This window comes from Leiobunum rupestre, chromosome 6 (assembly GCF_980474605.1).
Source record: "Leiobunum rupestre chromosome 6, qqLeiRupe1.1.hap1, whole genome shotgun sequence".
NCBI lineage: Eukaryota > Metazoa > Arthropoda > Arachnida > Opiliones > Sclerosomatidae > Leiobunum > Leiobunum rupestre.
Window position 1 is genome coordinate 16,829,795 of NC_143389.1, and position 23,532 is coordinate 16,853,326.

Genomic DNA, 23,532 nt, shown 5'->3' on the forward strand with positions numbered 1-23,532 from the left:
TTAGCAGTCATTGGTAGCCATCAGTAGATTCGAAGTACAAGAGTGTTTGGAGCGAAATCCGTGTTGTGAAGGGTGTAGGAAATTGTTGTCAGTCAAGAAGGTTCGAAGCGGATCATCAGCCAGCCGTTCTGCAACCCTCGCAAGGTGAAAGGTTTTGACTATTGGGCGGTAGTGCGTTGGGTTAGTGCGTGCTCCTGCCTTGTGAATTGGTGTGATGGTAGCACACTTCCAAACTTGCGGGACTACACCGGAGCGGAAACTTTTATTGATAATTACAGTTACTGGTTGTGCAATAAGAGGTGCTAATGTTTTCAATAGATAGGGGTATAGGCCATCAGGTCCGGCTGATTGGTTATGATCTAGAGCCATTAATTGCTTGAAGACTGACGTTGTAGTGCAGGAAAAACCGGTGAGATAGTTATCTTTGGGAGTGATGTGGGTTGGATGTGTAGATGCGGGTCGGGTAGGTGGTGGGATCGTGTTGGAAGAGACTGCGGCAAAGTGTTTATTTAGTATATCGGCCATGATTGCGGGATCCGTTGTCGAATTGCCAATATCATCAGTCATCTTAGTGATAGTAAAGTTAGACTTGCGGAGCCCGTTCACATGGCTGAAGAACACTTTGGGATTCGAAGTTATGCGTTGTGTTAGATTGTTTTTAAATTTGCGTGACGCGTTAGTCACTGCATTGCGTGCCATTTTATAATCATTGTGGGCAGTGTCGACTAATTGAGGTTTATAATTCCGTGATTTGGAGCGAACAAAACGCCGCCACGTAGCAGTTTTGTGCTGGCGCGATTTAACGAATCTGGGGGACGAAAGTAGCGGCCTCTGCTGTTTCGGTCTACGGTAAAGGACGTAAAGTTCAATACCACGGTGAATTATTTCTAAGGAATTGCCCCAACATGAATCCACATCTTCAGCGCTGAGTTCGTCATTCCAGTTGAATTGGAAAGGTATGACTGAAAACCTTCGAAGTCCCCCTTAAAGAAATCACGACAAAGGCGAGTAGGTTGGGACTCGTGGTTCGGGTTCGGACTAGCTAGTTTGAAGACAATGACGTTATGGTCACTCTTACCCAAAGGGGGGAGTTGCTCAACGTCATAGACCAGGTGTTCATCGGTAGTCAATACCAGATCAAGGATACTGGGACTTTGGAATAGATGGCCCAATTGGGTGAAGTCAACGACTGATTGAATGAGGTGATGCTGATGAACTGCGTCAATGAAGGACTTACAAGGAGACGACCCGAGGTGTTACACACCGATTTCGTTCAAACTCGGGGGATTGGTAGACCTTCATGTAACTTGAAAAATCCTAAAGGGAATTTATTCAATGGGCAACGGTTTTGCCATGGCAACGAAAAATGTTTTTGACAACATGAAATGGAAATTTTCCTATTGAAAATAACATGGGATTTTGACCGTTTCCTGAAAAAAAAAGGTATTTTAATCAATTTTGAAATATTTTTTTCAATGTTTGCATTTTTTTCTTACATTTTTCCCAATTTAAGCCATGTCGGTTCATTTTCACCCATTTGGTTCAAATTGATCAAAATGTGATCAATTTTGATTTTTTCTTCAATTTTTATAAATTATTTATAATTTTGGTATTTTAATTTTTTTTTTAATTTTTTAAAATTCTTGGAAATGGTCAAAATCCCATGTTATTTTAAATAGGAAAATTTCTATTTCATGTTGTCAAAAACATTTTTCGTTGCCATGGCAAAACCGTTACCCATTGAATAAATTCCCTTAAGGATTTTTCAAGTTACATGAAGGTCTACCAATCCTACGAGTTTGATCGAAATCGGTGTGTAACACCTCGGGTCGTCTCCTTGTTAGTGGCTTGATCGGATGATGGAAGAGGTCGGGCTAGGGGCCATGAGATTTTGCGATAATTAAAATCCCCCAGGAAAAGGGGCACAAAGTCCAGCGGTGCACAGTAGTTGTTAAGTGCTGTTATGACTTGTAATAGTTCTGCGTAACTCTTTTATAATTTATAAACACTATTAAAAAATTATAATCTTTAAAAAAATATTATACTATTATTTAAATATTAACCTACTTTCGGTTCAATAGGCGCTTAAATAAAACATCTTCCCACAAATTGCCAAGAAGTAATTTTTCCGACAGCCAGGACTCATAAGTTACTATTTATATAGTGCTTGTTGAAATATTAGAAAGCTGGAAACTTTTCTCGAACATAACATGGGTTTTTTTGCTAAGCGTTAACAAGCCAAAAAAGGTTACCTGGTTAAAAGGAAACACTTGTTGCATACCGTACTGCAAAAGTAATACGTTTAGTTCTATATGAATTAGTTTTCATCTTTTTCCGAAAGATAATTTTATACGAAATGAATTAACTCTGCCTCCATGAGAAGCCTTAAAATTGCCCGGTAATATAAAAATATTCCGTATAATTTTAATTATTTATACCATAAGAGGATGATAATAATAATAATATTATCTTCTTATACTTAGATTTAGTAACATTATATATTTTACCTTAAAATATATTATCGAAAATTAACATTAGTAAGTTCCTTATACACGCGAGCCGACGCATTTCTTATCTGACGCAAAATTCTCATGAGGGCAAAAACGCGTTTCCAATTGGCATAAATATGACATTTTGGCTAGCCATTCTAACCGTTTAACCAACCGACCGGAAATAGTTCCTTCTCAGATGAATTTGGAGAAGGGAGTAAAAACCGACTTAACCGAGTATCTTTTATTGAAGCGTCCATTAAATGTTTCTGATTTTTCCTATCTGACTAACGTTAAATTTTGGTCGTAGCGGAGCCCTGGCGGGAAAACATATACACGGTAAATTCAGGCGATTGGCGGGGCTGCTAAAGCGTGGTACACGCGATCGAAGTTGGCCGTGCTAGAGTGATTGGATTTTACGTGTGACTATACCATTGAATTGGTAATATTAACCGAGAGGTCCAATCAAAAAGTCGGATTTCAGTATTTCGCGAAACAAGTTTTTAAAAATAAGAATACTGTCGTCTGCTCCCATCGGCGTCCCAAATAACGAGAAAACGTTATCATTCTACCCGTGGCGCCGTCTATCTCTCAATGGTTCCTTCAAATAAGACGCGTTTTCAAGCGAAAATATTTTTTTTCTTCAAAATATTGGATGGCGCCACGGGTCATATGATAACGTTTGCTCGTCATTTTAGAGCAGACGGCACATTCGTATTTTTCAAAAACTTGTTTCGCGGGGAGCAGATTTGATTGGATCTCTAGATTAATATTCCCAACTCAATGGACTATACAGAGCAGCGGTTCCCAATTTTCATTGGTTAAAAGCCGTCCCGTAGCCCGATATGAAAGCTAAGACAAATGATATGAGCGTAATACTATAGTAACGTAATTTAGCCTAGCCTAACGTTTACCCCAAACTTTGCTTAAAATAACAAGCAATATAATGATAAAGACGTTCTGGCATTCGTTTCATGAATTTTGGAGGCAAACGAAAACCCAAGATGACGTAATCCACAGCCAATGAAGTTTGGAACCGCTGCTACGTTTAGTCACTTAGGTTTTTGCCGAATGACCTAAAAAAAAACCCTCTTACAGCCATTTTCACTACTGTACTAGATTAGCGATTTTTGGCCTACGTGCCATCGGGTATAGTTACGTAACGTCTACTATGTTTCTGTAAATTTTAGCGTCACAAAATTACATTTCAAATGTGAAACAACGTTTTTTTGTTACCCGAAATGGTAGCTTTGGTCATGATCGACGGCTATAACAAATATAAAGAGACAATTGGCATGGACAACGCTGGGAAATACATCTCTGGAAGAGTCTGTAGCGAATCATCGATGCAGCAGCATGGGGCAAATTTTAATATTTGGTGTCATTGGTGTGGCGCCTTAGAAAATTTAAGAAGATGTGGAAGATGTCACTGTGCTTTTTATTGTAGTAAAGAACATCAACGTCAACACTGGAAGGTTCACAAACAAGACTGTGTTGAAGCTAACAAATTAAACTCTGACAACAGTTCAAAAGGTTTTTCTCTTGGTGTAAAAAACGTGGCTCACAAACAGGACTCAAATTCTTCATCTACTAGCCCTACTTGTTCCACAACATCTCTAACAACTGATACAAGCCTTAATTCAAATTTTCAACCTGAAAATGTTGAGTTAGATGATGTTGGTATTGCGTCTGATCATAGCCTTTTGTCAGATGTTAACAGTGCCATTCAAGGAAACTTAAATATTGATTTAAACATGTTATTGGAGGAAAGTTTGTCATCGCATGACACCTGGGTTGGTTCTAAACCAGTACACCAGACAAATGATATAGAAGGTGCAAGCTGTCTCCAGTTCAATAATATTGGAGCCAATTATTCTACAGATCAAAATAACTTTGATATTGGTACTGATTCTTCTCTAGTCATTTGTGCAAATTCTGATTCTGAATATGGAATTCGTTGTGATGACCTAAGTGATGAAATTAATATGACATTAAGAAATCAGCATCCACAACAATATGACATCAGCCAAAACATAACATTTGGTTCTCCTTCAGATCTAGGACTTCAGAGTTTTTTGCCTCAGTCTGATACTAGTGTCCTCATGAAAGAATATCAAGATGAAGATTCATCCACAGATAACTTTTCAACAGGAATGAATGTCAGTTTATCTGGATTTAAAGACTCTAAAATGGTGTGCTACCAAAAAGTTAAACCATTTCTACAAGAACTCACCAGCTTAGATGATAGTGCTCATAATTTATTGGGACTTCAAAATTCGCCGGCGTTAGAACAGTCTTGCAATCCTAAGACTTCCACTGCGTGGTTGGATCAAATTTGTACAAATATTATTGAAGACATGAATCGTTATGGAATTTGCGTTATTGATAATTTCTTGGGAAGTAAAATGGGGGAAGCTGTGTTGAACGAAGTCAAGGCTTTGTACAGTGATGGACTTTTTCAAGAAGGGAAAGTAGTGAATAGCCAAGCAGCAAACCCTGTTTCACGTGCCGTTAGAGGCGACCGAATAGCCTGGGTTGATGGATATGAGGACGGATGTCAAACAATTGGAGCCCTAATAAACACTCTAGATGCTCTTATTACTAGGTGTAACAAAATGAAAAACAGTGGCCTTCTTTGTGCATATAGAATTAATAGGAGGACTAAGGTAATTTTGTGATAATTCTTTTTTATAGAATTAAATAATTGGAATCCAAAATTTTAATATTGTAGTAACAGAAAAACCTTTCTGTAAAATCAATTAAAGGCGGGAGGGTCGGAACCAAAATGGGGATATGAAAATTTTTGAGGGTCGCGCTGGTCCGAGCGAAGGGGGACCTCTAGAGATAATCCTATTCTTAGTTCGCTGGACCAAACAAAGGGCAACTCTTCCCTCGTCTAATAGTTAAAACTAGCTAGAATGCGTCCGAAATTACAATATTGATATCTACATTTGGCCTACTGTATATGGAGGATAGCGCCGTTGATCGAACGCCGCCGCCGCAGGTAACGCAGAAACGTCGCCGCCGATATATTTATTTTCAGCGCCAAATTAATTTCCATTATTAAAGTATAATAATTGCGTTTGGAGATCTAAATTCAAACTACATAGATTTTTCTTTTGGTTTTGCTACGATTTCTAGGCTGTTGGGTGCACCGTACTCGCGTTATAAAATTGGAAATAATTAATAATTTCCAAAAGAATAACACCAGTGCACCGCGCGCCCCAAGATTTTCTGCAGCAGACAGCTGGGATCGGAGAGAGAGAGAAACGAAAACGGCTTTGGAGTTGCCTCGCCTCGTATTTTGCAATAAGTACAGAAACGTATCAGCTGCATTCAGCAATAACTAGTCTATTATATTTTAAAAATTCCTTTGATACAAAGATAAAATAATTTGTGATAATAGACTTAAATGCGCCTTCCCAATCGACCGCCATTACCTTACAGTCTACGGGGAGGGTGATGAAAAAACCGGTTTTGGGGGGATGAAATTTCTGCGGTAGAGGGCTGGCTCGTTGGTTGTGTGTACTGCAACGGATGCCCCAAATGGTTAAAACCCAACTTACCCTAGGCGTAGTGGCTTTAGCCACTATGACAGCCTGAAACTCCTATTCCTACATTATTATTTGTTTATTTATCGCCACTCCAGAGAGATGGCGCCAGAGAGGCGAGAACCGCCATAACGCCCAGGGGGTCTACTCTATTTAAGCTCTAGTCAGAGCCGGCAAGTTTGACGTATGTTTTTGGCGTCTTGACTCAACGGTCAGTCGGCAGTCCGCCGGAGTAGCACGACAGACTTTCCTTGGCAGCACTGTTCCTTTTCTGTAGGATATTTTTTTGCCGTGGTAGTTACCCCTGCCACTAGTTATAACAAGCCTGATCTCAACTGCAATAAAAATGGCTCTCTCCTCTCTGGTAATGTTATTTGTTATTTTTTTTACTGTTTTCCAACTATGTTATAAAGCATCCATTGATAGTTTAAGATAAGCTAATCTCTCATTGTAATACTTTTCGGCCCCAAATAAAAAACTATTTACTGAAATAAGGCAATTTTATTTCGATTGAAGCCAATTCGGTTTTCCCTTGACTGAATATCGGTTACAGTACGATATTGGCGGCGCCCAGTTAACGTTTCTAAAAAGAGTGTTATTACTAGCGTAAATGTTTTAGTTATATAGTATCATATGTAACATAGTTACTCATAAGTGTGCCTCTGTTTAACATCTCTGTATTAAAAATTTAAATGAGACCTTGTTTCACAGCCACCAAAGAAAATACAGCACTAACGTCGCGTAAAACTGGTTTTACCTTCCTCCCCTCCCCGCCAGAACTACTTTTGATGACGATGAAACCGTCATTGACTGGGAAGTGATGTCAATTACGTCATATCCTTGCAACAAGGTCTCATTGTGAAAAAGTTCTTTCTGGCACACTTATGATTAAATAAGTTACATATGATAGTATGTAACCAAAGTCACCTCTTTCTCGTTTTGGAAACAAGTGTTTCCTATCTTAATCAAATGCATTCTATTAAACATGTATTTTTAAGTTCCAGCGGTCTATTAAAAGGGGGGGGGCAGTTTTTCCCCTTAGGCGCCGCCGCCGCCGATTTTTTTCAACGCTACCGATTATTTTCTGCAAATCGGCGCCGAACTAATTATCGTTCCCGCTGCCGCCGTTGAAAATTGGTTCGGCGCTATGCTCTATAAAAACATCGTTGAAATAAGAGGGCAATTTGTTACTTATTCTGTGTTTTGAATAAAGTTATTGTAGAGATTATCAAAAACCCCCAATTTTAAATAAATTCATTTCCTATAAATTATTGGAATTTATTCGGATAGTTTTGGAAAAGCTATAGTTTTGCGTAGTATATATAAATATATTTATATTTAAATATATTATATTTATATTTATATGAAACATTTTGAAAACTTTCTTTATTTTATAAATTAAAGAGAAACCAATGGGCAAAGTAGGTTACAATATATTTTCACAATGGGCAAAGTAGGTGACGATTTTTTTGTATATTAGTATGTCTAGCTGAGGAGGAAACTGCCTCACATGTACTCTGTAGCTGCGATTACTATGCAGCCCAGAGGTTTGAGCTTTTGGGTATGCATCGGTTGGAGACGCATGACGTCTCTAATATAACGGCCGGGCAGATTTTAAGCTTTATGTCGGCGATAGGACTTATTTAAGTCACCCAGTTTGGGGATGCACAATGGACCTCAGGTCGAAGTGTTAGGCTTGCCACCCCCACTCAATAATAATAATAATAAACCTACAGTAACCTACTTTGCCCATTGTAAAAATATTTTGAAAAGTAACTTTACAGAATAGGATACTATAGGTTTGATATCGGTATAGGCTTAGTAATATTTATTTTCTATAGATCCAAGTAAAGTAAATTATATAGTTGAAAATATTCCCGGTCATACTTTGTAAACTGCATTTCTATTTGACGAGCAATGGTGGAAAAGGTTCATAACATGCTTCTACTTTCTATATATTTTCGCAAAAACGCCACAAAATGCAACTACAAATGGTATTATTACATCGCAAATAGAATATTACCTGTAGTATATTTATTGATGCTAAATTTTGTCAAGTTAATGAATCTAACATACGGGTAATTTGATTGTAAATTCCCCCACTACGTAGTTTTTTTATAATGGAATATTTACAAAATAGCTTTATTATAAATTAAAACCACTATATGTATAATACGACCGGTTTTATTTTACACACATTGGTTTAAATTTATAATAATTAAGTAATTTACGTATAGGTATTTTCTATTATTTTCATAACGCTGTTTTAGAATGACGCAAAAGGCTTCTAAGAATAAGTACGGCATTTGGTATATTTTAGATTGCTCGCGTTTATTGCCCTCCGTCTAAAAATGTAATTGTTATGTGCCTCACTTCAAAACAAAGTATTGTAACTTACATCAAGCAAATTGATACAGATAGGAATAAAAATGAATGTTTTATTTCGTTATGTACAAACTATGCCCACTTGTGCCCCAAATTTGGGACATCTGGTGGATTTGGATACATTCTTCTTACTTTTTCGAAGACGTAAACCAGTAAAATGTATCTTTTATGCGTTGCGTAGTAAGCGACATTTTGCTGTAAACCAGCTAATTTTTTAGCGTGATAATGTGGAACTCTCCATAGCCCTAAATTGGCCAAACATCCCCAAAACTTCTTATATTGGCATTGGCGCGATGTGCCGGCTGGCCACGACCTTCCCATTCAAAATTCCTTTTGGTAATGCATGGCACTTGAAAACAATGGGGACATTCACCATCTCGAACAGTTTGGATGAGTTGCTCACTTCCCCAGGAAAATCGTCAATCAGACATCCTAATTTTGGGACATCATTCGGTTCAACACGCTTCCTTTTTCTTGAATCTAATATAAGGATAATTTATGCGACGAAGTTTCAAACCTAAGCCTAAATTATATTCAATTGAAAGTATTCGAGTAACGAACTTACTGTATTCAAGAGACCATCCGTTTTCGAGAAACAAGTTCTTTATGGCTTCTTACTCTACGGTCACCTTAATTGACAACGTTTTTTAGCTCATTATCAAAGTTAGTTAGGTACTAAAATTTCTTTCTAACCGCTAGTGAAAATTTACCATCTTTCGTCCACTAGCTCTAACGAAGAATGCAAACCAACTACGAAAGGCTCGAGAACGTTACAAAGAATGTGCCTTTATGGATTTAGGTTTTTTTGGGGGTCAGCGGAAGGGGTGGAAATTTTTTAAAAGATATTCCGGGAAAAACCAAAGCAATGTCATTTGCAATAACTATGCGTACCGTACAGTGAAACGGGTTTAAACACCTAGCTTCTACTTCACCTCTATGCGAGTCATTTGTTTTGTGGGGACGCGAGTTTCAAATATATTTTAGTTTAATTACGAATCGAGTATGTTTTCTAACGCAGTAGACCACGTTTCGAATCAAATCATTCCCGGGAAAACCGTACCTAAATGTAACAAAATCTTTATTCTTATATTTTTAATCTAGCGAAGAAAAATCAAGTTTTGGCGAAAAACTGAAGATAGGCAATAAAAAATACGCAACAATTTCTTTGGCAAGTATCTTTACGAAAGCAGTGATTTATTTGTGTAATTCGACGGAGCCCGTCACTGGTATTGATATTGAAGAATATGATCCCAACGCAATAACAATCAATGCTATCAAAACTCAAGTTACGTCAACACTTAGTGAAGCTCAGAAATCCGTTAGTTTACTTTTTGAAACTAAGACATTTCAGGATAGCCGTTAGCATTTTGTTTACGAAATGGTGGAACAACTAAACAAGACAGAAGAAAATGACGCCCCAAATACTTTGATATCATTTGAAAACTCTTTTCATACGGAACCGAATTATTTTGTACTTTGATAGTTTTGTAGTGAGGCACATAACAATTACATTATTAGACGGAGGGCAATAAACGCCAGCAATCTAAAATATACCGCCAAATAATGCCGAACTTATTATTATAAATTTAAACCACAGTGTGTAAAATAAAACCGGTTGTATTATACATAGTTGTTTTGTAAATATTCCATTATAAAAAAACTACGTAATGGGGAATTTACAATAAAATTACCCGTATGTTAGATTCATAAACTTGACAAAATTTAGCATCAATAAATATACTACAGGTAATATTCTATTTGCGATGTAATAATACCATTTGTAGTTGCATTTTGTGGCGTTTTTGCGAAAATATATAGAAAGTAGAAGCATTTTATTGCTCTTCAAATAGAAATGCAGCTTACCAAGTATGACCAGGAATATTTACAACTATATAATTTACTTTATTTGGATCTAAAATCAAATTAAAGCGAAAGGTGACCCGTATTATTTTATTAGATATCGAAAATAAATATTACTAAGCCTATACCGATATCTAACCTATAGTATCCTATTCTGTAAAGTTACTTTTCAAAATATTTTTACAACGGGCAAAGTAGGTTACTGTAGGTACATAAAAATTGTTACCTACTTTGCCCGTTGAAAAAATATATTGTAACCTGATTTGCCCGTTGGTTTCTCTTTTATAAAATAAAGAAATATAGTTTTCAAAATGTTTCATATATATATATAAATTTAAACACATATAAATATCTATAAAAATATATTTTTAAATATAAATATATTTATATGTTCTATGCAAAACTATAGCTTTTCCAAAACTATCCGAATAAATTCCAATAATTTATAGGAAATGTAGAATTTATTTAAAATTTGTGGTTTTTTGATAATCTCTATATTAACTTTATTCAAAACACAGAATATTGCCCTCTTATTTCAACGATGTTTTTATATACAGTAGGAAAAATGTAGATATTAATATTGTAATTTCGGACACATTCTAGCTAGTTTTAAATATTAGACGAGGGAAGAGTTGTCCTTGGTCGGTCCAGTGACCTAAGAAAAGGATTATCTCTACAGGGGTTCCCCTTTGTTCGGACTCGCACGTCCCTCGAAAACTTTCATAGCCCGATTTTCGTTCCGACCCTCCCACATTTCATCCCCTTTGGATGGGACTGAACGGCTGCGGAAAAACTGGCATCTAATGAGCCCCAGAACTGATTTCAAATAGAATTATTTATTGAATCTGAGCATTTGGTGGTACATAAGGCTTTTTTCTAGCATAAATGGGTCATCAGTATTGAAAATTATTCACTGTATAAAAAAGGTTACAAAAAGCTGCCATTTTGGTTAAACATTCTCTCTATTGAGCAATGAAGGGATGGGGTGAAAGTGAGCCTGTGAATAATTCAGATATATGTATAAAATGTTATTTCCTTCATTTGGCATGCACAACGATAAATGAAGGGGGGGGGGAGGGAAGCATAGATTGATTTTTGTAAGAGCTAAAATAAGGGATCTTTTCACTTATAAATTTCAAGGAAACTAAAACACAACATATCTGGCATTATATTAAAACTCAGAATTGAACGAACTGAAGTTTATAAACAATTTTTTCATCTAACACTATATGCAAGTTCTCCTTTGATGCTCCCTATCTCAGCTTTAGTATATGCCACCTGACTGAGGATTTTGGCCTCTATATAACAGAAGCAACTCTTAGCATAACATAGGCAAAGTGTAAAACTATTATACCCATAATGCACTAGATAATTTTAAAATTGCGAAAAACTGTTTTATTAAAAACCGTAAAAGTCTTGCAGGTAACATGCCCTCTGTCTCCTCCGACTGTAAACAGCTCCGAAATGTACCGCAACTTTGGCGGTTGCAAAATGTTTTTAATTAAACAGTTTTGAGCAATTTTAAAGTTTATTTAATTAACCACGCTAGCTCAGTTAAATGTTGGTAGATCATTTTAACCACTAACTTTAAATTTACTAAGCAAATAAAATATATCCGAAATACAAAGCAGTTCCCAATAGTTTTGGTCCATGAGTTTCTGCAATTATTATAAATTCGAGACTTTTGACAGACATGTTTTATCTTATCAGTCATCAAAAAATATCAAAAGTTAATTAACATTAACTGAAAATATGAAGGCAAAGAAGAAATAAACTGCTCCCCTTATATTCCCAAGCTTTCTCTCGCTGCGGGTGGAGAATATAGTAAATCATGAAATACATTCTTCGATCAAAGCACTTTCTTAATTGATACAAACTGAAGTCTAATGAATTGATTTCTTATGCAACAGTAATATCAGAAGTAAATTAACCTAAGTTATTAGAATTGACCTGAAAACTGGGAGGCATTTTCCTTATGGAAATCTAGTTAAAATTAAGCTGATCTACTCCCATGATAAATTGCACTAGAGAATTGTGGGTACTATGTAAATGCTGTATATAATTCTCATATAATTAAGCGTGCGCTCTAAAAATTACGTTTAAAATTGTGAGCACACATTTGGAAATTATGTAAAGACAGGCTTCATTCCAATATCACGTATTATATTCTCCATTGAAATATAAATTAAGCATCATTACAGTGCTTAGGCTCGATAGCCACTTAGCGTGTGAAACTTCAAAGGACTCTTTAAATTATGGGCAATATAGCAGTCTGATAACTTCGATTCATTTACTTCGGGTAATATTCATTGTGTAAATTGATTGTTTAATTAAGAATGTACTGAAAAAATCAAGTCAGTTCAGTATTACTTCAGGTTTCTTCTAACATGATTTAAGTCACACAAGTGATGTCTTTCCTTTCCTGGATCAAAATAATCATTTGACTTTTTTTTTCTAATTTTAGGCTATGATAGCTTGCTACCCTGGTAATGGAACTCATTATGTAAAACATGTGGACAATCCAAATCAAGATGGAAGATGCATTACCAGCATTTATTACCTAAATAAAAATTGGGATATTAAGGTATAGGACCGGCCACTGATTCACTTAAAATCACTTTTTTTAAAATCAGTCATTAAAACCCTTACCAAAAAATAAGTTGGCTAAAAACCACTTAGGACAACTTGTATATCAACTTGGTTTTCAGTTTGTATTTGGGACAAATGCCTACTTAAAAATAACTTAAATCCTCTTTATTAATCAACTTATTTCCAACTAAACCAGAATCAACATTTACATTTAACTACTTAAAAAGCAACTTAAATCCTACTAGGGAAACATCTAAAAACCAACTTTCAAATATTGTAATTTCCTGACTACTAAAAACCAACTAATTATAAACTTAGCAAAAGCAGTATTTTCCTACCAACTGAATAACAACTTATTACCCCTTTAATAGTAACTTGAAATATGCTGACAACTTGAGCCTACTTAATACCAACTCAATATCAACTAATAATGTGTATACAAACTAAATACAAACTGAAATCCAACTTATTTTTTGGTAAGGGAAAGTCACTTCTCAAAATTGGTTACTATTTATAACTTTTTTTTTTTAATTTTTAGATTTCCTTATAATTGAACGTTAGAGAACAACCCCCTTTTTTTACAAATAATAAAACAAAATCCAACTCCATTCGCTTTTATTTATTTTCAAATTAGCAAATAAGCCGTTGAAAAAATCTATTAGTGACCCTTACCAAAAAATAAGTTGGATTTCAGTTTGTATTTAGTTTGTATACACATTATTAGTTGATATTGAGTTGGTATTAAGTAGGCTCAAGTTGTCAGCATATTTCAAGTTACTATTAAAGGGGTAATAAGTTGTTATTCAGTTGGTAGGAAAATACTGCTTTTGCTAAGTTTATAATTAGTTGGTTTTTAGTAGTCAGGAAATTACATAATATTTTTCAGTTGGTTTTTAGATGTTTCCCTAGTAGGATTTAAGTTGCTTTTAAGTAGTTAAATGTAAATGTTGATTCTGGTTTAGTTGGAAATAAGTTGATTAATAAAGAGGATTTTAGTTATTTTTAAGTAGGCATTTGTCCCAAATACAAACTGAAAACCAAGTTGAAATACAAGTTGTCCTAAGTGGTTTTTAGCCAACTTATTTTTTGGTAAGGGGATAAAAACTTTGTAGAAGAATTAGCCCGAGCCATGCTTGTAGGTGTTATGAAAGTTGAAAAGAAATCGTTTGACGCCATTCAAAAGAAAATAAATGAAAAAATAATCTAGTCTAATTTAGTCTTTTCTAAAACCAAAGTGATATAACTTGTCAAAAAACGCAATTAAAACTATTTTTTTTTAACATTTTTGGTAGATTTTCAGCAGGGTTGGCAAAATCCTTGGTTTTTCAAAAAGAACAAAAACAATGTTTTTTATTGTTTTAAACAAGACTCATTGTTTTTAACTGTTTTTAAATCAAACAATAAAAAACACATAATAAACAATAAAAAACTATGTTTAAAACACGTTTTAAACTATTCATTATACTTATGAATCAGACTCACGAGTAAACTCATTAAACGTATTATCATAAGGGGCATAATTTCCCTAAGTGTGTCAATAAGATGAATTTTTCAATGATACCTTGTTTAACGAAAGTTAAGTAAATGACGTAATTTTTTCCAGTGACGAAATTTACGTAATGTGTTTGCAAAGCGGCGTGTGCGGCGCGAGAATTCAAAATACCATATAGGGTACTTGAACGGAATTCGCGAGTCCTACGTTTCTTTGGTCTATTTAGAACAAGCTCTAATTGAAGATTTTCTGTTTGAAAGGCTCCTATTGGCACACTTAGGGTAATTATGCCACTTATGGTATTATAAATAGACTCACAGGGCGAAGAACCAAAGAGTACACGCTTATTTAAACGAGCCAAGAATTTCGCTAAGCGTTGTTGACCAACCATTGACGGCCTTAGGGTTTTCGATGCCCCATGCAAATACTACCTAACCTGTAGTAGGGTTTTTAATATAGCTATCGTCGTGGAATTTTTGGTCGCATAGTACTAAGAAAAGGGAAAATAGCCAGTTATCCACGCATCGTTTTTAGTTTTGGTTTATTGAAATGTGCACGTCTGCAGTCATAAATCATCACAAATAAACAATGTTATATGAACTTAGATACCTCTATAATCTTAAAACTTCCATCACATCATAAAATTTCAAAAAAATCGACCGAAATCCCTTAATTTTTATCTAGGAGAGCCGCCTAGTCGGTTTTAACCCAATCTGTCCACACCGGCCGTGTTTCTTGTACCGGCACAGTCGGACTAAACAGCAACCCTACTCATGCATAGATATGGTCCCAAATAGATGTATATTGGCAGCTATATACATTCTATTTAAACAAAAAGACAAAATTCAATGCGTTCGTAGGATTTTTGCACTGGTAGGAAATTTATGAAATCATATCGAACCCTTTCAGTCGCTCTTTTCAGAGAATCTTAAAATCAAACTACCCGTCATCAATACAATTTACCTTTCTTAGAGCCTTGGAATGGCTTTTTTCTATTGAATAACCAAAATCTTACAAAAAAAAACAATGAAAATTTACCTTATAAAAAACATGTTTAAATCAGATAGTTTAAAACGTTTAAAACAAATTGGTGTTTGTTTAAAATATTTGTTTTAAACGTGTTTTAAACACTTTTTTTAAACATCTTGTTAAAAACTTGCCAACCCTGATTTTCAGTCACTTTTTTAAAATTTTTAGTCACTAAACTCACTAAATTCTACTGTTTAAGTGAGTATCAGGCCTGTATAGATGAGAATAGGAAATTATATATCTATACACTTGGAACGTCTACATTTTTTTAATTGTGACTATTTTTTCAAGAAACATGGAGGTTTACTTCGCATGTTTCCAGTTGGATATGACAATCATGTGGCCAATATAGAACCTCTTTTTGATAGAATTCTTTTCTTCTGGTCTGATCGTAGAAACCCGCATGAAGTTTTGCCAGCCTATTCTGTGAGGTATGATATTTTTAAAATACACTTTCAGATTCGTAGAAGTAAAATAATTTAGTATTTTAATTGCTATTGATAACAGTAATCTTAACCCGAAGTTGTAATACATCTCTTACGAGAGAACCATCCATCTTAAAATTAAATATGAACTTTCCTGCCAAACCACGGATGTCTACACCACTACATTTACCTAATTGGCCTAACCAAGAAAAAATACAAGGTGTAGGGATGTAGTTATTTATAAACCATATTTTCTTGCGGTAATAGTTTTAAAAAGATCAGTTAAAGATAAAAATCAGCAAGAGCCTTCGAAGGTACGTGTTTCAATTTAATAAGACTTAACAGTATAGGAAGATGGATGCTTCTCTTGTAAGAGATATTATTATTTAGTGCATTTCTTTCATTATGACTTAATTTAAAATTTTATATAATGTTTAATTTAAGAGTAACAAAATAAGAAAAATTATGATTAAAAATATGAAACAAAAGCTTGTAACGAGAAAAGCTTATACTTTCCCTTTTTGATAGCACTAACTTACGTTTTATTTCAGATTTGCTATTACGGTCTGGTATTGTGATGCGGATGAAAGAACAAAAGCACTCATGAAATTTCAAGGTATCTTAATTAAAAGATTTTAAGGGTTAATTTTAATCCTACAAATAGTTAACCAAGCTTATTTGTAAATTAAAACAATAATTACCAAAAATAACAGAGCATTTTGCTCTGGTATTAGTAGTTGTGCCAAATATTTGTTGTCACCAAATATTTTGTTCAAATAGCATGCTGAATATGCGATAGTTAAATTGGATAGTTTAAAAAAGATTTTCAAATTGAATACTCATTGCTTTTCTAAAACAATAATAGAAAATTTGAACGGGCGAATAGAAAGTATTTGGTATTTTCAAATAGTTTATAAATTGACTTTTCTTTTATAATTCAAGCAAGCATTAGTTTATTATTTAAATATAAAAATTTTTAGCATGGAAAAGAATGTTTGTTGTGATTTATGCATTTTTCATTGCAGAGAATCAGCAAAGACAACTGCAGTGACAGGACTTCGGGGGGTACATTTAAGGGGTATTGTATAGCAACTTCAGAGAAGTATACTTTTAATAATGCAAGGTTGCCAAAGACTGTTATTTGATGTATTTTATAATTTATAAATTAATAGCATTAGATTAATTTTATAAGGAATGCTTGAAAAATTATAATTTTGCCAAATGAATAAGTTACGTAATTACAGTAGTAAATGTGATTATTTTAGTTTATTTCAAAGACTTAAGATTGTATAGTTGTTATTTTTTAAGATTTTTATTTACCATTGAGGATCGCTACTATTGTCACCACAATGTTCTAGAAGCTGCATTGACTTTAAGATAATAAGTCTTGCTATGAATTTGTTTTGAAACAAGTGCTATTAAAAAAAAATTTTAAAAGCATTCGAAAAAGTTTAATTCACATCTCATGTGTTTTAAAACCAAACACGCAGTGCTATAGACAACAAGGTTGGTATCCAATTTTGAGCCCAAGACTTGTAGCTTTTGACTGTTCTAAATTTATACCCCCTTTGCGATCCCTCTGTAAATTTACACCGTTACCCACGCTTGATGAATTTCTGGCTAAGCCATTGCTTACACTTCATTCCCTTTTATAGATTATAATTAAGAGTGAAACTGAAAGAAAACTATTTTATCATACGTGTTATAACACTGCTTTGGTAAGTTTTCTTAAGGGGACCTCAACCCCGAAAACGGGATTATAGACTTCAATCCCTAACTTTGTACCTAAGATGTGAAATTGAATTTAATCAGGAGATGGACAAAAATTTACTAAAAAAATTGTACTCTTTATCAGTTACGAAACAACTATATTCGTGATATTTTAACCTTGTAAATCTTCTATAGGATAGAAAACTGACTTAAATGAATGAATTACGTCCAATAAATTGAATTTTGGTATCTAATGGCTCTAGTAACATTTTTTTGCCATAAAGTTTCCTCATAGGAAGTAACCTGATCTGTGTTTTCAGTCTACTGAAATATCCAAAATGACTATGCTGCAGCGCCTATTGCGGATATGTTTGTCCAAATAGATCTATACTCTCTCAGCATCGTCTAGCAACATAGCCGTAACAAAAACTTGAACTGCCGAAGCCGACATTTCCCTAAACCATCTTACTACACGCCACCTTCTAAAATTACCCCCCTTGCCCAATTTAGTTACATTCTCATCTGCACAGCTGTGCAGAGTCCAAGATTTTTTCAAATTTATCATTTACCTGGGAAATGCAGATACAAGTTTTGACATATGACAATTTTTACCACTATTTAGTTAGAGGTTAACAGGCAAACATTACAAATGGGCGTCTCTAACAAAAGCATTCTGTAGTCCCGTTTAAACATAAACCAAACTTTCTACAGCTGGTACTTAGTGTTAAATGTATTCGTTACATAGTTCATCAAGTAATAATTACTTTTTTAAGTTAAGGAAATGTTTAATGATCACAAGATTTCATTTTGTACAAAACGGAATAAATGAGGAGCAAGAACTACCTATCCACAATTTTATAAGGCTACTTAAAAAAATGGTTTTATCTCTGGTGGCAGAAACAAAATACAAGTTTATAAAGACTCATGGAACTTGTTTCTCAGTCTGTCAACTAAGGAAATATCGATAGTAAAGAGCAACCTACAGGAGCATTGTTCAGTGAAAGCTGACATCGACACAAATTTAAATCTGTATGGTATTGCCTATTTTCGAAAAATGAGGCCTATAAAGAGAACTTGTTACATATATTTATAGCGGCTTATAGAACTATTATTTTTACTCTAACAAGGGAAGGTCTTGGACTGTAAGTTGGGGATCCGAGGAAACGTTATGGTAACCTTTAGACCTTGCCCCAGGAAGGTATCAGCCGAGCGGATTTTTTAGCAGTCAAAGGGTTAAAGTTTTATGACTTTTCGAAATTTTGACCTTGGTTGAGCCAGAAATTACTTATGGGATTTTATATGCTAATTTCATGAAATTTTTACTTTTGTGATGCCCATGTGAAACATGCGTAAAAGTTGACATTCAAAGTTAAAATGGGTAAAATGGCCAAAACTGGCCAGTTTGAAACAGGAGTGGTCAATATGGTTGAAAATAGTCAGTTTGCGATGGGAGTGGTCAATATGGTCCAAAATGGTCAGTTTGCCATGGGAGTGGTCAATTAGGTCCAAAATGGTCAGATTGCAATGTGACTGGTCAAAATGGTCAGTTTGCTATGGGAGATTTCCATAATAAACAAAAATGGTATTTTTTTCCTAATGCCCCTAAAAACATTGGTTTTCGTCAAGTTGGACCATAGGGAGTTCATAATAAATAGTTAAAATATTATCTGGCCGCCTCAAGAATTTTTATTTTTTTTGAAAAATTTCAAAATTGTTTGTATTTGCAGTAATTCCGAACCCGCCATATATTATTTTGGTTACCATAGGACTGGTAGCGGAAACAGTTGCTAGAATAAATGGCTAGACTATTCAAAATATATAAAAGTGTTATAGATAAAAAATAAAAATAATAATAATCAGCTAGGCTAATACCCAAGGCACCACCTTAGGCCTAAGTCATCATGCGACTTTTGAAGCCCTTAAATCAGGTGGCCGGGTTACAGACTATCATGATTTTGATTTCCTGCCGCAAAAAAAGAACTTTTCCCAAAATATACTCATTCAGTTCCTGCATCTTTATCAAAATTTATCTATCCAATCTCATAGTTAATTTATTGATGCATTTCATTCGAAAAAATTTTAAAATCACTCCCACTGACCGTTTTTAACCATATTGACCACTCCCATCGCAAAACTGACCATTTTTAACCATATTGACCACTCCCATCGCAAACTGACCATTTTTAACCATATTGACCACTCCCATCGCAAACTGACCATTTTTAACCATATTGACCACTCCTGATTTAAACTGGCTATTTTACCCAATTTTAACTTTTTATGACCACCACAAAAGTACAAATTTAAAAATTTTGCAAAGGGACTTTGGTGCCCATGAAATTAGCACATAAAATCCCATAAGGAATTTCCGGATCGACCAGGGTGAAAATTTCGAAAGATCACAAAACTTGACCCTTTGACTTCTTAAAAATCCAACCGGCTGATATCTTCCTGGGGCATGGTCTAAAGGTTGCCATAACTTTTTCTCGGATCCCCGACTTACAGTCCAAGACCGTCCCTTGTAAGATAAAAATCATGATCATCACTAGAATGAAAATAGTGACTTTACCTTTACTTGAAAGGTTTATACTAGGACTTTCTCTTTGAAACTATTTTAAGAATGAAATGTTTAATTGTATTGAAGTAATGTGTGTTTCAATTTGTTGATAACCAAATGGAAATGATATTATTGGCAAAAACAGGAAATGGAAAATGAAGATCCTATTTACTGCTAGGAGGATGGCTACTTATTATAAAGAAAAGATTAAAAGTCAAGTAATTATCATGTCTTTTATGAACTTAAAAATCAATGAATTACAACATTTGTACTGCTGCAAGGACTAAAGATTGACTTAAGCCTTTTTAATTGAACATCTTCACAATCACAGGTTGAGAGTTTTGAGGTGGATGACAAATCTTAAAGGGGACATCGCTATAAAGTGCTATATCTTAAGTAATCCCATCAGGGTTGAAAAAAAACCGTTTTTATTAATAAAAACGCAAAAGTTTTTTTTAAGCACTGCTTTACTTTTAATCTATTTTTCGCTTTTGTTTAACTGTGCATACATATTACCAATCAACTAAAAATTAATATGATTATTATTACAAGCCTCAAGTGACAAGAACAAAGTTGTAGTTGATTTTGTATAAATTCAGGGTGAACAGGAAAATGCCCGTAAAATTTTATAGAGAAAATACAAATTTTTTAAGCGAATTAAAGGAAAATACAGGAAAAACAAAAGCAAAAATAAGGATTCTTATCAAAAATCAGTAGCTAAAATAAAGTGAAATATAGGATGAAGAAGGGAACATGACCACGGAAAACCTAAGGAATTTATAGGAAGGTATTGAAAATAAAGGAAATGTGGTCACCTTGTAAATGTTTTAGAAATGTAATTATTTTGGTAAGAAAATGTACAAACATTTTGGAATAATTTATAGTCAATAAAAAAAATTAAAAAACCATTGGTTTTTACCATGATTTAAACCAGGCAACCCCGATTCCCATGTGCTGTTTCTATCTTAAATCTGTTTCTTTGGCTCATAAGAATTACAAGCTAATCAAATAAAACCAAATAAGTGGTCAAATCTTGATGAAAATAAACTCAAATAGCCCTTTTCATAAAATAAGCTACGCTAGCTTTAATTGGTTTTGTGTAGTTCTTTGATCACTCAATATGTAGAAGTTCAGTTCAGTTTATACTTAAAAACAGGTGCCTCGTCAAATTTACCGTTATGTCTAGGGCTTTTCGTAGAAGAACGTCATCGATCTGTCACCCATGATGCAGTAGCAACAACAAAACAAGAAGGCTAATGTTACTTAATAAAAAGGTCTATTATCTAGCATACCACCTGGTATATATTTTCAATCTAACTTCCTCAAAAAACTGGGAATTATTTAAAAGCCCACTTCGAATTTTAAACAAAAAATTAGCCAAATCCTTACGGGGTATAGCATAATTAGTTACCGAGGGAAAGTAACCCAGCCACCTTAATTAATGGCTTTAAAAGTTGCTTGATGACTTAGGTATAAGGTGTTGCCTTGGGTATTAGCCTAGCTGATTAAGTTGTCTGGCAGCTGAAGTTTGACGTCTGGAGAAATTCCATCCATAAGCTTCAAGATTTGTAAATTGTATGTTCAATTCTCAAGCCAATGCACGAGGATTACTCATTTAAACATTAATAGTCTAAGAGATTAACCATAATGGAATTCTGCATCTATCCCAAAATCCCAGATAATATTAGTCTCTATTCAGATTCTAGGGTATTCTCAACTTGGAGAGAATTGAATAAATAAAGGGTGTCAGCATGAACATTTACTACAAAAGTTTTATTCCTCTTATTTAAAAGTTCCTGGATCAAACACAATCCCTCAATTTTAGAAACAACGGCTCTCAATTATCTGCCTAGATTATCTTATTCTAGGTATAATTTCTATTCTTCCTCAAAACTTCAATGATCCTTATCTATTTGGTGACAGAAACTGGGATGTTTCAGCGGCGCTAAAAGCTGCCAAAAATACTACTTCATACATTTACAATATATGGTATAAATTTTGGCATGTAATTTTCTCTGATTATGATCGAGGAAAAAAATAAGTTTACCTCATCAAGCTTATTTCAGCCCTATCAATATTCGCTACACAACTGTGTTGATAATAATTTTGCAATCTTTTAAATGATGTGAAAGTGTACCTGATTCATCTGAGATTTCAAATTAAATTAAATTTTTTCTTATTAGATTTGGATGTCTGATTTTGAGGGAAGTGTAATGGATTTGACTTCACAAATTGACCATAAAATTGCAAATTACTATTGTTGCAATTAACTTTCAAATAATAATGCTAGTTGAGATTTATACTGATGAATAAGTGATTTAGAGGTAAACTAAAAATAGAGGCTTTAATTTAACCCTTTTCAAGGCGGCATCAATCGATTTTTAGTGTATTGTTACAACATATACCTATTGATAACAAATTACAAATTTTAATGAAACAAAATTTACAGGAATGGAGAAACGTTTAACTATCAGTAGACAAAATTGGTCCCTTATAAATTACATTAATTATACTTATTTACTTTTTGACTTCTTCACATTCTGAAAAAAGGAACAATCAATTAGGACTTTAAAAAATTAAAAAACAAAAAATTTACATACTGAATGTTTTAAACAGTCAATTTCTTCTTTTTGTGTTGTTAGTTTGTCATTCATATTTGATAAGTGTTCTGTCATAGAATGAAGTTGACTTTCGTAACTGTTGATGGTTTCCTGTACCTTTTCCTAAATTTAATTTAAATAATTGACTTAGAAGGTATAATTTATTCTTATAGACATGCATTTAGGAATATAACTCAGTAGAAGGCAAATTGGTTTTCTCTTACAGTGCATTAGTTAAAGCATTTAATGCTCTATCCCTTATATTCATTTAAAATCATTATGGGAGGGTATTAGTAAAACAAATGAAAGTTTCGCGATAGCTGTTTCCAGTGGCAATGCTAGGCCTCCTTGGGAGGATTTATATTCTTTTCCACAGGACAAAAGTAAAAGGAAAATGTTTGCCCAAAATAACACTCCCGCTGCAAAATCCTGGTGCCGAAACAGCAGTGCATCATGCTCTTCTCTATAGTTTTTAGCATCCCACTCAATCCATTAGATGAGGAGTAATTTTTTTCGTTTTTGTTACCTTAGATTATTTAATCTGTGATCTATAATGTAAGCTGCGAAACAACTCACCTTAAGTGATTCATTAATTGATTTCAAATCAGATAACTCCTTTTTACAAATTGAACATTCATCATCAATAGTTTGTATTTTTTGATAGAGTGCTGAACACTGAAACAATACAGTTTAAGCTCTTAGAAGATATATATTTTTTTGTACACTAGTCTACATTACAGTTAATATTTTATTGGAAATGCTTATACAAAAAGCCCTTAACAAGTGCTAGGAGCTAATGTTATTTTTAAATGCTTTTCCATTTAAAGTGACACATAAAATTATCA

At 34.1% G+C, this 23,532-nt stretch overlaps 3 protein-coding genes across 5 annotated transcripts in view; 1 reads left to right on the forward strand and 2 right to left on the reverse strand.

Moving 5' to 3' along the window:
- Positions 1 to 567, reverse strand: LOC149939561 (uncharacterized). Its single transcript, XM_090179159.1, has one exon. The coding sequence runs from the start codon at positions 565 to 567 to the stop codon at positions 1 to 3; it is 567 nt and encodes a 188-aa protein (XP_090035285.1).
- A 2,818-nt stretch (positions 568 to 3,385) lies between these two features.
- On the forward strand, positions 3,386 to 17,396 carry LOC149939562 (uncharacterized). The gene is made up of 5 exons (XM_090178111.1): positions 3,386 to 5,155; positions 12,750 to 12,869; positions 15,687 to 15,826; positions 16,372 to 16,436; positions 16,846 to 17,396. The coding sequence occupies exons 1-5, from the start codon at positions 3,731 to 3,733 to the stop codon at positions 16,869 to 16,871; spliced, it is 1,776 nt and encodes a 591-aa protein (XP_090034237.1). The 5' UTR covers positions 3,386 to 3,730; the 3' UTR covers positions 16,872 to 17,396.
- Positions 17,397 to 22,412: 5,016 nt separating this feature from the next.
- Positions 22,413 to 23,532, reverse strand: part of LOC149939563 (protein phosphatase 1 regulatory subunit 21) — a 74,240-nt gene continuing 73,120 nt past the window's right edge. For all 3 annotated transcript variants that reach the window (XM_090180074.1, XM_090180073.1, XM_090180072.1), the window contains 3 exons: positions 23,264 to 23,362; positions 22,688 to 22,810; positions 22,413 to 22,627 (listed from right to left, as the gene is read on the reverse strand). In XM_090180074.1, coding sequence (XP_090036200.1) covers positions 22,601 to 22,627; positions 22,688 to 22,810; positions 23,264 to 23,362 — 249 coding nt within the window. In that variant the 3' untranslated portion in view covers positions 22,413 to 22,600. The remainder of the gene's footprint in view (positions 22,628 to 22,687; positions 22,811 to 23,263; positions 23,363 to 23,532) is intronic.

Excerpts from the sequence above, each read along its gene's own strand:
- LOC149939561 (XM_090179159.1), bottom strand. The coding sequence starts at position 567 with ATGACTGATGATATTGGCAATTCGACAACGGATCCCGCAATCATGGCC.
- LOC149939562 (XM_090178111.1), top strand. The coding sequence starts at position 3,731 with ATGGTAGCTTTGGTCATGATCGACGGCTATAACAAATATAAAGAGACA. Across the intron at positions 15,827-16,371 it reads TTGCCAGCCTATTCTGTGAG|ATTTGCTATTACGGTCTGGT; the intron begins GTATGATATTTT and ends GTTTTATTTCAG. Across the intron at positions 16,437-16,845 it reads AGCACTCATGAAATTTCAAG|AGAATCAGCAAAGACAACTG; the intron begins GTATCTTAATTA and ends TTTTCATTGCAG.